This window comes from Heliangelus exortis, chromosome 6 (assembly GCF_036169615.1).
Source record: "Heliangelus exortis chromosome 6, bHelExo1.hap1, whole genome shotgun sequence".
NCBI lineage: Eukaryota > Metazoa > Chordata > Aves > Apodiformes > Trochilidae > Heliangelus > Heliangelus exortis.
In genome coordinates, this window is record NC_092427.1 from 19,558,851 (window position 1) to 19,574,023 (window position 15,173).

The window sequence follows — 15,173 nt, forward strand, 5'->3', positions numbered from 1 at the left end:
AACAAGGATTTTTACATTTGTCTTAGGAACTCTGCTAGCTCAGACACTACAGAAAAGAATCCCAAACCTTCATGTCCACCTACATCTTTAAAAGACTAAAATATATCCCCAGTTTGAGCCTAGTTCTTTATTTTGACAAATTGCTGCAGAAAATGTGTACAAACAGCACCTCACACCTGAGCTGCACATTACCGTCCCTCAGATCTTTACTACTGTAATTAAATCCTACAGAGAAACTGCTTTATCAACTTTATCAACTAGTCAGTTGCATGGGATATGACAACACTGGGTCCAAGCCTGGATTTCTAAGCAAAACCACAAGGTGGGTAATGGAAAAGTCTTCTTGTGCTGCCTCTTGAGCGTGAAACAGCAACACAACACAGCAGACCAGGACAGGACACAAAACCTACAGTATAGCCTTAGAGCTGACAGCCATAATGTAACAGGATTCATCACATTGTATTTAACCAGCAAACCTGAAGGAACTGGGAAACAGCCCTGCTGTTAGAAAAGAAGGAAACTTTCATCCCCCCTATAGCCAAGCCCTCAGCTTTGTTTTATCTGGGGGATGGTATCTGAACACTTTAGCAGAAGAGGCTGTTCCACCAGAGTGTGTAAGTCCCTGTGCACAGGACTTTCCCTTGAAAGTGCTGGCTGGAGGGGAAGTGGCTTGTGGCAGTCCCAGAGGAGGTCTGTGGCAGACTCCAGGGTGGGTTGTGAGCCTCTCATCTGCCCATTGGGTGCAGGACTGTGGCAGTCACACCACAGACAGGGAGAGCTTGCAAATTTGTGAGTCATACTTTTAAGCTCTGTTATTTGGAGCTGGCTGGTGGGGTGAGGGGGATTTTGTGTACACAGGGCGAGTCAGAGGCTCAAGCTATCAGTGTCATGTTTGCTCTTTCTCTGTCAGATCTCAAAGATGGACAACCAACAAGCCCTCTTCTTCTCCAAAGGCTGCAGGTGGCACAGGAGCTTCTGAAGAGAAACTGAGCATAGCCAGCTGTCACAAGATAACCTCCTTAGGGGAAAAAATCAGAGGCTCCAGCTTTCCTTTCCTTTTTCCTTTCCCTTTTCCTTTCCTTTTTCCTTTCCCTTTTCCTCTCCCTTTCCCTTTCCCTTTCCCTTTCCCTTTCCCTTTTCCTTTTCCTTTTCCTTTTCCTGTTCCTTTCCTCCCCTGTACCACGTCTGAGATGTTATTTCAGTCACCTCAGTTTTACTCCTGAAATCTGTCTCACTCCTTGTATCCTGACATTTAATTTCCCTTAGATTAAGGTAAATAAGTAAATGATGGTAGTCAAGACTTTGTGTGTGTACCTGGAGTTCCAGGTGTGTCGGATTTTTCAGTGGAATTCCAAGGGCAATTTTGGAAGTGCAGCTACTGTCTGCCTTTCAAGCAGATGTCTTCATGTAAAGCTCCTGAACCTACCCCGCTCCCTTTGTGTGTTGGTGCAGGGAGGATGGGAGGAGTCAATATAAATTAATATCTACTGGAATTACAGCAGCTGGTGCCTTGCACAGCTTCAAACATGTGTCTTAGAAGTGGAGTGATCAGTCATAAAACTGTAGAGCTGAATGTTTATGCTTGATCAATTACAGAAAAAAAATAGATTTTTTTTTTTCTTTAATCGGGAGGAGTGAGGGGAGGGAAGCTTCATCCATGAGATTGTTTTCTTTTTTGTGGTAATGTTAGCTGCAAAGAACATGGGGACCAGTTACTAAAGGGACTAACAAACAGTGGCTTCTGGGAAAGCCACTGGTTGCTGTCTCTTGGCAGCACTTTTTAAAAAGATCTGTGTGGGGTGTAGACCACAAACTTAACTTCAGTGCTCCAAATAAGAAGCATGTAGGAATGAATGAGCTTTCTAGTGCATAGGCACACACACATTATGTGTTGAGGTCTTCAGCTGTAAGATGTCATTTTGTTTGTTTCATTACCTGGGACTGCTCATACTCCTCTGTTAAGCAAGAAGTGGTCCTGTCAGGAGTGTCCCTTTAGTGGCTGCAGTGTGACACAAAACACACAAGAAACTTAGGAAGGAGACAATTAATATGTATTATTTCAATACAAGGGTTAAAACCCAAAAGCTTTTGGAACAGCTTCCCAGTGAGAACCACGGATACTATTGTAAGGCAGAAAAACCTAAGAAATGGCAGCTGTAAAATATATTTAAAAGCCTTTATTCTTTCCTGTCACAATGCAGCAAAAGAGACTAAATACAGCCTTCCATTTGTTTAATAAAGCTGCCATTCTGCAGTTTCTTTGTTGATAATTATACCCACAGTTACAATCAAACTCCAGATCACACATGGAAAACTTTGAGCCCTGTACCAACTTTGCACAATGTTTAATGGCAATTAAACACAATTAATAGCAAGATTCACAAACCCAAATGCTCTGAGGAGCTGAGAGCAAGGGAAAGCCTGACTGTGCTGGGCTCATGCTTGGTGCTGATAAATGTAGCACACTGAGGAAGAAAAAGAAAAAAACCTGCTACTGAAGATTTTTTTGTATTACAGTAGCCACTGGACCCACTCTGTTGTGCATGGAGAAAGACCATTCAGGAGTTCAAAATAGAGCAGAGAAGCCAGACAAGATGTTGGAGAGAAAAGATGTTAGCATTACCATTCTGTTCATGTGGAAACAAAGCAAAATATGGTAAAGGTCCAGTACTGCCTGCAGGCTTACATTGGGTTGGGCCCTGGGTCACTTTTCTGGTTCAGGAAGACCAAAAAACCCAATGATTCTCTTCATCTGCAGCTGCATGGCCACAAAACTACCCCTCATTTCAGAGTGCCTGGCTGTCATTATTCTAGTGCATTTCTTGACTTCAGCAAATTCTCAGTGCTAAGCCCTAAATTAGAGCTTCTGAGAAGGTCAGCCTGAATTTGTGGAGGGTCGTGTGCTCCTGATGTCCTTTGAAGGCAGCTGAGCAAAAGAGTGAAAACACTGCCCTGCCATACAACCCCCCCAGAAAATGGGCAGCTTCCTGGCTACTGTTCTGCAGGTCCCAGTTCCCTGGAGGATTACCCAGTGTAGTTGTTTGAGGCATGGACCTCAGCACCATCTTATTGACTATGAAGGAGCCCTAGCACCATTGAATTCCATGAGAAGTTACACTGAAAAATCAATGGGGTCTGTGTGCAGGATCCTGGAGAAAGAGGGAAGACACCTCTTGGGATAAAAGAGCTACTTTACAAGGGAGAGGAAGCAGCTTCATCCCCAGAGTGAAAGGGTGATGACTGTAACCCAAAACATTCACAGAAAGGGAAAGGAAGCAAGTTAGAGCTCCTCTGAGATTTTGTTTTTTGGTTTTTTTTTTTGTCTAGGAAGTGACATAAATGCGAGGTCTGACTTGAGACATGAACGGATGTCAAAGGGAGGGTAATGAAAACAATCTTCAGCTGGATACGTTCAGCAGAGCTTTCTCCAGCAACATCACAGAACTACTATGATATTTTTAGAAAGGTAAGCATGTACATAAGTTCTGTGGCAAACAGGCTTTGAAATATTCTCAAAACTCAGGAGTGTTTGGCTGTGATGAAAACACAGCTCAGCCTTGCTTCCAGCTATCAGCTAGGATCCTCTAGATCTGTTCCTTTTCCTGTCCAGTCCTCACCTGTCTTTTATTAGCAGAATATGCACAGCATTTTTCCATTACAAAATACTATTGGGAGTATTTATATTTTCAATATAAAATACTTTTGGGAGTAACTGGCACATGCTTAATGACATCAGGTGAAAAGCAGTGGCTACCTTAGAAATCACTGACTTTCAGGGACATCTCTAGCTAATTGCTCTATGTTGAAAACCCATCTCCAAACAACTGGGTATCCAGCAGCATCAGAAGAAAGTTCTTACCTCTGATACTGCACAGACACAGTCAAATGGCAATCTCTCCCTCCACAGTTTACAACTTCACTAAATGTGAAAGTAATCCACAAGCTTGTCATCCATGTTGTATCTGGCTCTTGGTTTTTGTCTGGTTTGTTTCTGCAGACTGTAAACTGTTTGAGACAACAACTGTCTCTGGCTCTGTGTTTGGACAGCAGAGGGGTCCCAGTTTTTGCAGAGCCAGGTACTGTAATACAAAGAAGACACAATAATTTATTTTAAAATGAACATCAAAAGAAAGAAAACATGAAAAGGGAAAGAAAATCTTTCATAGCACAAAGCTTCCTCCCATGACCATGCTGCAGAAGAATCTGCTGTGTGCTGGAGGGAGTGTCAAACCCACTTGCTGGGAGGGCTGTGTGATGTCCCACCCCGAGAGCCAACACTGGAATGCGCCTGGGCATGGGGGGGATGAGAAGAGGTCAAAAGCTAAAGCATGATAAGCAAAGTAGAAAGCCCTTTAAAATATACACATGCATTTTCTTGCCAGGTCCTGTCAAGTCAAGAGTCAAAGCATGGTAATAGCATTTTGTTTAGAAGGAAAAAGAAATTGCGTCTGCCCTAAGAATTTGTTTGCCAAGTTGCAGGTAAGGAGGGGTATAAATGACTTGTTGGTTTAAGAATTTGTGTATTTTTAAGAAGGTGTTTCAATAATATTGCTGGAGTAGCCCTTTATAACACTGAGCACACAGCCCTGTAAGTACTTACTGTGGAGCATGACGCTGGAAGTCAGCCCAGGAGAAGTCCGTGTAGAACCTAAAGACATCATCAGGCTGGCTTTGTAGGGCTCAGCCACTTGGGTCACATCCAGACATTAGTAAATTTGATGGATAAACTCCCACCAGTTTCAGCAGGCTTTTAATGAGGCCCTGGGTAGGGGTCCACAAATGTGGCCCTCAAATGTGGAGGGGGCTTATATTTGTTGAAAATTTGCTGCTGACCCTCCAGGAAATGTGGTCCAATTGGAGCTTCTCCAGTCTGGAACTGACTGGATGCTGCTCTGTGGGTAGGGACCTGCAGAGACCAGAGCCAGTGGGCTTTCTTGGTGCTTTCACAAGAAGAATGTGCATCTCTTGGGTCACTTCAGACTAGCAAGAGGTTATTCGAATTTTTTTCAAGTCCAATGTTTCAAGTGGAGTAAGAAACTCAAGCCCAATTCAAAGCCCTCAGCAGCAGACTTGCCAGGGTCTGCTGGAGGGACAGATGGCCTGATTGATGGCTATGGTCTCCTCTTTGCAGGTTAGAAGAAACTGTGGAGGATCAGCACCTTCCTTGCAACCTGGGGGCCAGCATCAGTAGCTGCATGGAGAAGGAGGATATTCTAATGAAGAAGGAACCAAGCAGGTTTTTCATGGAGATGGGATCAGGAGGAAAGGCATGGAGTTGTGCTTCAATGACTTCTGCTGCCATTAGGGAGGTACCAAGCCTGCTGGCATGTTACAGTGGTTCAGAATCTGTCCCTTATAGCCTGGGTCACCTCCTTCATTTTCTCTTTCATGTCCATTCACTGTGCCAAACAACAGAATGCAATCACCTTGGTTACTTCTGTCTAATGTACCCACCCAGTGGGATTTCAGTGAATATTAAAGCAGTAGATGGAGTCTTTAATAAAGTTAACCTGCTGAAACCAGAAGAGCATTTGGTTGAAGTACACCTGAAAGCTCTGGATTACACAGCAGCTGCTTCAAAAGAAACCCATTGCCTCCTTTCATACTGCTGCCGTATTGAGAAATAATACAGCACTTCTATATTCAGCCTAATTTAGCCAGCCTACTGAAGTCTGAAAGCTTTTTTTTTATTAACTCTGAAGATGCAGGGGCTTTCCTTCCCCCAGCCACTACCACTGACCCCCCCCCCCCACAGGCTGCTGCTCAGACCAGGCCCCCAGCAGCATGTCTGCTCCCCTCCTGCTGCTGAGTACCTCTGAGCTGCAAGGAATCACTTTCCCTCTGTCTGCTAATCCGATAATGGACTTTTACTCCATTAATTGGCTTCCTCCATTCTCTTGCCTGTTTTCTACCATTTATTAATTTTCCCCCCATCCTTTTGTCTTTTTTTTTTTTTTTCTCTCACCACCTTCCTTCTTTGCTCTTCCTTCCTTTTTCCTGTTTTTTGTCCCCCCTTCTTTTTGTTTCTCCTTTCCAAGCTGCCTCAGCTCTCTCCTTGTTTCCCCAGCAGTGGTGTTGCTGCCTCAGCTCTCTCCTCAGCTACCAGCTCCTGGCTGGCACTGCAGCAGGGCAGTACTGGCCCAGGGCCCATGGTGGCCACCTGAGCTTCAGGCCATGCTGCAGCCAGGCAGTGTGAAAGCCTCTGTAGCAGTGTGTAGCCTCTGCATGCCAGCAACACTCGTGTCCCAAATATCTATGAGCAAGAGAGGTAGAGTGAGAAAGCTTCTCCCCTGGGGCTGCTGGAATGGGGCTGACAGCTGGAAAAAGAGGGTGACAACATTTTGGGAAGAGGTGAACAGTAATGGGGTGGGTAAGTAGTAAAAGAGTGGCAAGTGCTGACACTACAGCACCAGCAGAGCTGAAGGGGCAGCCTCTGGGCTTGCCCTGCAGCTGCTGCTTTGACAGACATCCATGGTACTCCCCATGAAAAATTAACTGGGCAGCTTGCTAGTTAAGCCACCTCTACACTGGAAGTTTATGGACTTGAATGCAACGTGCCAAACTGCTTTCTCTGAGCTGGGGTTTTGGCCTGCTTTTTGAATATGGACAAATTACCAAGCTAAAGACTGGGGCTACTGGGATGCTAAGGTAATTATTGGTTATTTGTGGCTATATAATGAGATCTCATAATCATGCACCTGATAGACTGATTAAAACATTTTATATAATGCACTCAGAAGTTTATAGTTGGGAATCTCAAAGCACTGCCTGGAGGAGGAAAACTGCAGCAAGAAGTCTGCTTTCCTGTGAAGAGTCAGGGAGAAAACCCACGCCGCCTGCTCTTGTGCCCCACTCTCCTGCTACTTGAGTATCCTGCCAAAAAATGTTTGAGACCCTGCTCTCCTGCTGACTCACTGGTTTTATCTAGGCTGGGTATCATTTTTCTCTGTTCTCTTTTCTAACCCTGTTTCAGTCCTTACATGTTGTTTTCTCTGGAGAGCTGTAAAGTTCTGTGTTGGAAACAGTTTGTTTTGACATAAAACTGACCCTGTTTGTCTAGCTACTCTGTAGCCCAGAGGTTACTGGAATACATGATGCCTTGGCTTTCAATTTATTTTCTTTAAAATGAGGATTGAGTAAGGCTGTAGGGAAAAACTGGGTGGTTTCCTGCCTTACAGACACCTCCTAATGGTCAGTTCATGAGGTGAGGAGGGTTCATTTAGAAAGAGGAATCTGTGACTGAAGGCCTGGATACTCAGGCCCTCGAGTCAGCATCAGGGATCTAGGCAGTGTTTTAGGCAGTGAAGACTTTCAGCTGGCAAGAAGGAGGCAAATGGGGGAAATTTGGAAACGCAGTTCTGCTCGAATTCTCCAGTACTGCTGGTGTTCTCAGGTAAGGCCAATCAGCTGATAAGGGGGCGGCACCCGGCACTGCCCAGAGGGCTATAAAGGGCTGCGAGGAGCACCAGCGACCCGGAGTGCGGGGAACAAGGGCCAGGCAAACGGGAACGGGGCACGGCAGTTCGCGCAGGCAAGCGAGCAGGAGGGGCACAGCCACCTCCCAGCTCTCTTGAAGGAGCGATGGTCTCCAAAAAAGTGAAACCTGTTGCTGTTAAGACGCAGGGTGTGTCCACACAGACGGAACCCCTGAAGAGGGACAGGAAGAGGGATGTAGCTGTTCAGGCCTCTGGCTGTGTAGAGTGTCTGAGCTTGGTGTTAGCACCAGAGGACAGCGTGAGCGGGGTCTGTGTGTGATGCAAGCAGGTGAATGACTTGCTATGCCTGGTGGCAGAGCTCAAGGAGGAGGTAGAGAGACTATGAAGTATTAGGGACAGTGAAAGGGAAACTGACTGGTGGAGTCACACCCTTTCTAACCCAAAAGAAGTCCAGAAGGAGACGGTGAAGCCTTGCTCCTCCTGCCATCAGGCAGTTGGAGCAAACCAGGTGGATGGGAGGGAATGGAAACAGGTCCCTCATCGGAGACGCAGAAGAATTCCCTCCCAACCCCCACCATCTCCCCAGGTCTCCTTAGAGAACAGATATGAGGCCCTGGACTCAGAGGACAGACAAGAGGAAGATCTGTCTGGAAGGTCTCCTGTTTGCCCCTGTCTACCAGATGGGTTACAACTACAGCTACAAAGAAAAAAAAGAAGGTTAGTTGTAGTTGGTGACTCCCTTCTGAGGGGAACTGAGGGCCCGATATATCAATCAGACCCATCCCACAGGGAGGTCTGCTGCCTTCCTGGGGCCCAGGTATGGGATATTAGTAGGAGACTCCCCCAGCTAATTCGGCCCTCTGATTATTATCCACTGTTGGTAGTCCAGGCTGGCAGTGATGACATTAATGGAAGAGGTACTAAGACTATTAGGAGTCCTCTTAGGAGGGCTTCAAGGCAGTGGGTCGTTTAGTTGATGGGTCAGGAGCACAGGTGGTGTTCGCTATCACGGAAACGTGGTGGGATGACTCCCATGACTGGAGTGCTGCCATGGGTGGCTACAGGCTCTTCAGAAGGGACAGGCAGGGTAGAAGAGGTGGAGGGGTAGCTCTATATATTAGGGATTCTCTTGACTCTGTAGAAGTTGAAGTCAGTAATGATAAGGTTGAGTGCCTGTGGGTCAGAATCAGGGGCAAGGCCAACAAGGCTGATATCCTGGTGGGAGTCTGTTACAGACCACCCAATCAGGATGACGAGGGTGATGAATTATTTTACAAGCAGCTGGAGGATGTTTCAAAATCATCAGCCCTTGTTCTCGTGGGTGACTTTAACCTGCTGGACATCTGCTGGGAACTCCACACAGCAGAGAGGAGGCAGTCTAGGAAAGTCATAGAGTGTATGGAGGATAATTTCCTGCTCCAGCTGGTAAACGAGGCTACCAGGGATAGAGCCCCGCTAGAGCTCCTGTTCACAAACGGAGAGGGGCTGGTGGGAGATGTGGTGGTTGGTGGACATCTGGGACACAGTGAACATGAAATAATAGAGTTTTCAATACTCAGGGATGCAAGGAGGGCCATCAATAAAACCTCTATGTTGGACTTCTGGAGGGCAGATTTTGGCCTATTCAGAAGACTGATTCAGAGTGTACCCTGGGAAACAGCCCTTGAAAACAAAGGGGTCCAGGAGGGATGGACATACATCAAGAAGCAAGTTTTGAAAGCACAGGAGCAGCTGTCCCGGTGTGCTGAAAGGTGAGCCGGCGGGGAAGACGACTGGTCTGGCTGAACAGGGAGATTTTGAAAGAAATCAGGGTAAAGAAGAGAGCCTACCAATTATGGAAAAAAAGGGCTAACTACTCAAGAAGAAATTAGGAATATAGTTAGGTTGTGTAGAAAGAAAATTAGAGAGACAAAGGCACAACTTGAACTGAATCTCGCCACCTCTGTGAAGGATAACAAAAAGTACTTCTATAGATACATCAGTGGCAAAAGGAGGGGCAGGGAAAACCTCCATTCTCTACTGGACATCGGCGGGAATATAGTTATCAAAGATGAAGAAAAGGCTGAGGTATTTAACATCTTCTTTGCCTCAGTTTTCAACAGTAAGACAGGTTGTCCTGAGGACAGCTGGCTTCTGGAGCTTGTAGAAAGAAACAAGAATCTGAACAGCCCCCCTGTAATCCAGAAGGACACAGTCAGTGACCTACTGAGCTGCTTGGATCCCCACAAATATATAGGACCAGATGGGATCCACCCAAGGGTGATGAGGGAGCTGGCAGAAGAGCTCACCAAGCCTCTCTCTATCATCTACCAACAGTCCTGGCTCACTGGGGAGGTCCCAGATGATTGGAAGATGGCGAATGTCAGGCCAATTTACAAAAAGGGCCATAAGGAGGACCCGGAAAACTACAGGCCCCTCAGCCTGACCTCAGTGCCTGGCAGGATTATGGAACAGATCATCCTCAGTGTAATCACCCAGCACCTGCAGGATGGGCAAGGGATTAGACCCAGCCAGCACGAGGTTAGGAAGGGCAGGTCCTGTCTGACCAACCTGATCTCCTTTTATGAGGAGCCTCCTTTTATCCACCCGCCAGGTGGATGAGGGGAAGGCTGTGGATGTGGTCTACCTGGACTTCAGCAAAGCCTTTGACACCGTCTCTCACAGCATTCTCCTGAAAAAGCTGTCAGCCCACAGCTTGGACAGGGACACTCTGTGCTGGGTTAGGAACTGTCTGGAGGGCCGGGCCCGGCCCAGAGAGCGGTGCTGAACGGTGCTGGTCCAATTGGCAGCTGGTCACTAGTGGTGTCCCCCAGGGATCAGTGTTGGGCCCAGTTCTGTTTAATATCTTTATAGATGATTTAGATGAGGGGATTGAGTCCATCATCAGCAAATTTGCAGATGACACTAAGCTGGGGGGGAGTGTGGATCAGCTGGAAGGCAGGAGGGCTCTGCAGAGGGACCTGGACAGCCTGGAGAGTTGGGCTGATTCCAATGGGATGAGGTTCAACACGGCCAAGTGCTGGGTCCTGCACTTTGGCCACAACAACCCCATGGGGAGCTCCAGGCTGGGCACAGAGTGGCTGAGAGCAGCCAGGCAGAAAGGGACCTGGGAATCTGGATTGACAGGAAGCTGAACATGAGCCAGCAGGGTGCCCAGGTGGCCAAGAAGGCCAATGGCATCCTGGCCTGGATCAGGAACAGTGTGGCCAACAGGTCCAGGGAAGGGATTCTGCCCCTGCACTCAGCGCTGGTGAGGCCACACCTTGAGTCCTGTGTCCAGTTCTGGGCCCCTCAGTTCAAGAAGGAGATTGAGGTGCTGGAGCAGGTCCAGAGAAGAGCAAGGAGGCTGTGAAGGGATCCAGCACAAGTCCTGTAAGGAATGACTGAGGGAGATGGGGGTGTTCAGCCTGGAGAAGAGGAGGCTCAGGGGAGACCTCATCACTCTCTACAACTCCCTGAAAGGAGGCTGGAGCCAGGGGGAGATTGGTCTCTTTTCCCAGGCAACTCTCAGCAAGACAAGAGGGCACGGTCTCAAGTTGTGCCAGGGGAGATTTAGATTGGACATTAGAAAGAATTTCTTTACAGAGAGGGTGATCAGACATTGGAATGGGCTGCCCAGGGAAGTAGTGGATTCTCCGTCCCTGAAGATAGTTAAAAAAAAGAGTGGATGTGGCACTCAGTGCCATGGGCTGGTAACTGCAGCGGTAGTGGATCAAGGGTTGGACTTGATGATCTCTGAGGTCCCTTCCAACCCAGCCAATTCTATGATTCTATGATTCTAACTAACACTTGGGCTGCAAAATTCCTTCAACCACATTTAATTCAAGTAGTATATTAAAAATTACAGTACTGTTTCATTACATACTGTCCCATTTTGACTGAGGTTTTGTGGATGTTTCTGACATAAAGATATGGAAAAAGGCAGTAGTTCCTGAGGGGTTTGGCGAGTACTCACTCATGGGTTTAAAACACTTACAGAAGGACTGAACAGAAAGCAGAGAGCCCTGAGCCCTTTGGCAGAAGCAGGACTTCTCTGGCATTGAGAGATGATGAACTCCAGCCTTGCTTGGGATAGGGAGTAATGCCCACAACACCAGAAGATGCCTCTGAAAACAGACAGAGGTAAGTTCAAGGTACATAGCTTCACCTCACACTCAATTCCTTTCAACTGGAGTGAGGATCTGAGTCTTAAATGCTCCCAGAAGTATTTTTGATTCCTGAGCTCGACTAACAGGTGTCACCAGCTTGATTTTCAACCTGTCCTGAACACCTGCAATTGTAGAAACTCAAGTATCATTGCCTGGTATTTTAGTTGTGCCTTTCCTTTTCAGCACCATGTTGTGGAGAGGAGGCTTGAGATCTGACACTAAACATGGGGCTAGGTTTTTGGAGAAGTATTGAAAAGCAGCTGAGAAAAACCACCACAGAGCAGCAGTAACTTCATTTACCGTGGCCATTTTCTTTCCTGGGGTTGTCTTCACTCAGTAGCACCTCAGAGCTGACAGCACCTCAATGTTGTGTTTTCAGCCTTCTGTTGACCTTAGCAAAACTCTGTCTGCATGTAATGAGTGAAACTGCCCCCATGCTGTATGGTGTGTGAAATGGGACCACCTCTGATTAGGGCTTGGTAGCCTCTTCCTTTTCCATGCACATCTGAAGAGAGAAATGATTCATGCTGTGAATTTATATTATGCTACAATGTGTTATGATTTGCAAGGACTATTTATACACACAAAAAAATCACACTTCTCTAGCTTAATAGTAGTCTAACTATAAGCAAGTAGTAAATATTAGTTGCATAATCCCACATCAAGATACAGCAAATAAGGCAGTAGACTTGGTTGCCACTGGCTTTGCCTTAACTTCAATTGGTGTTGGAGCATGTGTGAACCACAGAAGATGCAGTATCAGGTATCAAAACACACAGAAGGAAGAAGGATGATGCAGCCCTTAGGGTAATGTCTGAAATACCAGATCTATTTATCAGGCCAGATCCCTATCAATGAACTTCCACTACCCTCAGAGGAACACCGTGTATTAGTCTGGTGTGAATGTGCTGAAACAGGTTTGCATTGTGATTTCATGTATAGGAGCTGGTGATACTACCCAATAGATAACAGAGTACAAAATGATTAGTCTCATTATCCTAAACAAATACCAGTGAAATGTTTGTACTTGTCCTCTCACCCACACAATGATGTATCTCACTTCTGCCACATGCCAGTATGTCTTCACTAACTACCATCTTAAAAAGTGAGGTAACATCATTTTAATCCCTTTGTCTACTGTAAATTTGGAAGTTGGAATCTATAATCTAGGGACTGATCAACAACAGAGAATTTGCTTTTAAGTGGCTCATTTGGTGCTCATTTTTTAGGGCTCATTTCACTGGTGCACTTTGAAATTTCACCTCTCAAACAGAATGGAGGTGTGAGCCCCAGTTTCCCTGTGAATTTAAGGTGCAAAAAAAAAAACAAACAAAAAAACATCCCCAAGGTCCCAGTGGCTTTGAACTCAGGCAGGTTCTCCTCGCCTTCTCAAAGGCAAAGGCTTTTAAACTCAAACTTTCAAAGTGCTCTGAAGGTGACTATGTGAATGCTGCTCTCGGCTTTCTGTAGTAAAAGGTATGGAAGGCCACGGTGGTGCGATGCCGGAGAGGCTTTGCCTTTGCCTCTTGTGCCTTTACACCGCCACAGGGGTGTCAGAAGCGAGGGACCGTGTGCTCCCCGCTCCCGCCGCAGTCCGGAGGCTCTGGCCGGGGCTCCTCGCTCCTGGGCCTGGGCCGGCAGCGGTGGAAGCCAATGAGTAGAGACAATTCTTGTCCTGACGCTCCCCCATCTGACAGCTCCCGGGTGTCTCCCTTCGCACAGCCCTGCTCTCCATTCGGAGTTTTTTGATTCTTCTCTGCGCTGGGAGACCGGCAGCGCTCGGGCAAGGGGCCGGGCGGCGGCACGGCCAGGGATGCGGTTATCCCAGCGCACCCCGGACCCGCTCCGCGCCTCCGTGTCCGCGCATCCCCGCGGCGCTGCGGGAGCCTCCGCGTTTCCCCGCGGCTGCAGGCGGGGCGGGGCGGGGCGCGGGGGTTGCGGGGCGGGGCGCGGGGGCGGTGCAGGCGCTGGACTCTGACAGCCACATGCCGCCCTGCCTGAAAAGGCTGCGAGGCGCCGGCGGGGAGGGAGCGGAGGCGCAGACGGCGCCCCAGCCCGCATCGCCACCACGCCCCGAGGGGTGCCGAGGTGCCGAGGTGCCGGCCCCGCGGGTCGCCCTAGGGGAGAGGTTCTGCACGACACCGCCCGACCCCCAGCACCGGCCCGCGGGAAGCCGCCGCCCCCGCCCCACGCTGAGCCCAGCTGGAGCTCATCATCAATGGGGCGCCCACGCGGGGCGCGGCGCGCCCAGGGTAGGGAGGCGAAGCCCGGCCCCGCCATCTCGATTGTTTTGGTTGGGTTTTTTTCTAATTTCTTCAGAAGGATGGATACGTTTCTTCTCGCATGGGGATTTCTAGGGCTGTGCTTGCCCGGCTCCCGAGGCACGGCGGAGACAGGTAAGGGTTCCCCCGGAGTGGGAGATATCCCTGGAGGTGCGTGGGCGAGGAAACCCTCCCCGCCCGACCAACTTGCGAGTGCCTGTGCGCGGTCCCGGGCGTTGGTACAGAGGCTTTTCCCGGCCTCGCGGGTGGCACAGGGAATAAACGAGGGAGCGGCGGCGGGAGCTTTCGCAGTACGGGTTTTAGGGGATTCGTGTGTGCGGCGGGGCGGGGATGGCGCAGCGCCCCCGGCAAGGCGCGCAGGGGTATAGCTGCGCAGCTCCCAGCGTCCGGCGTGCTGGGGCGAGGGGATGGAGCCGTATCGGAAAGTTGCGTGCTGTTTTTTGGAGGACTCCGGGCAAGGGCGGGGAAGCCGTAGGGACCACCTGCATCCCCATGCCCGCAGCCCCGTGCCGGGTGGTAGCCTCGGGAAACTTTAGGTGAAAAATGAAAATCACCAGACAGGAAGCCGGGAGCCGTGCAGGGCGGCGCTGGGAGCAGGCGAGCCTTGAGGCAGCAGCATCCTCCTCCAGGCAGCCCCCCCGGGAAAGCCGCCTGCCCGCGGTACGTGCATCTACTTTGCAAACCCCGGACTTGGCAGGTTCGTGGCAGGTTTTGGGACGCGAGTGTGTTATTCTGGTCTTCGCTTAAGAGTCAGGCTGGGCTGTCAGGAGGCGCTGGGATAAAGCCCCGGAGCTTACACTGCTTTGGCTTGGGAGCAGGAGAGGGGCAGGGGCGCGCTGAGGCTGGGGCCTGTGGTCGCCGGCCGCTGTCCTTAGCGCTGGCCAAGGGGGGCAGGAGGGTCCCCACCGACACAAGTCCCTGGAGGGAAAAGACAGGCCTCATCCAAACCCTCCACTACTCTCTTAAGGTTCCTTCTGCAGTCGGCAGCCCAGGAGCTGCCCGGCAGGACGGATGGTGCCAAGAGAGCAGCTGCTGAGCTGTGGGTTTCCCTTCTCGTTAGTCAGAACCTCAGGATATGCCTCAGACAGTTCGTGGGAGCACACGGTCCCGAGATGCGGTCTGACCCAGGCAGAGTTAAAAGGCAAGGCACAATGTGGATGCATCAGTCCTTCCTTTTTCCCCAGCCCCAGAGAGGCATGGCCACCAACTCCTCCTCGAAAAGAGAAATGGAGAGAGTCTGCCGCTTGAGAAAGTCCCTCTTGTTTTGCAGGAGCGAAGCACAGACGTTCCCGGTAAACATTCTCCGG

General features: G+C 49.1%; 1 protein-coding gene across 3 annotated transcripts in view; it reads left to right on the forward strand.

Moving 5' to 3' along the window:
• Positions 1-13,579: 13,579 nt before the first annotated feature.
• The window catches only part of NRP2 (neuropilin 2), a 94,111-nt gene continuing 92,517 nt past the window's right edge, over positions 13,580-15,173 (forward strand). For 2 of the 3 annotated variants that reach the window (XM_071747013.1, XM_071747014.1), the window contains exon 1: positions 13,678-13,980. In XM_071747013.1, the coding sequence (XP_071603114.1) occupies positions 13,803-13,980 (178 nt within the window). In that variant the 5' untranslated portion in view covers positions 13,678-13,802. Of the gene's footprint in view, positions 13,981-15,173 lie in introns of all 3 variants that reach the window. The other variant, XM_071747015.1, reaches the window with a different exon arrangement.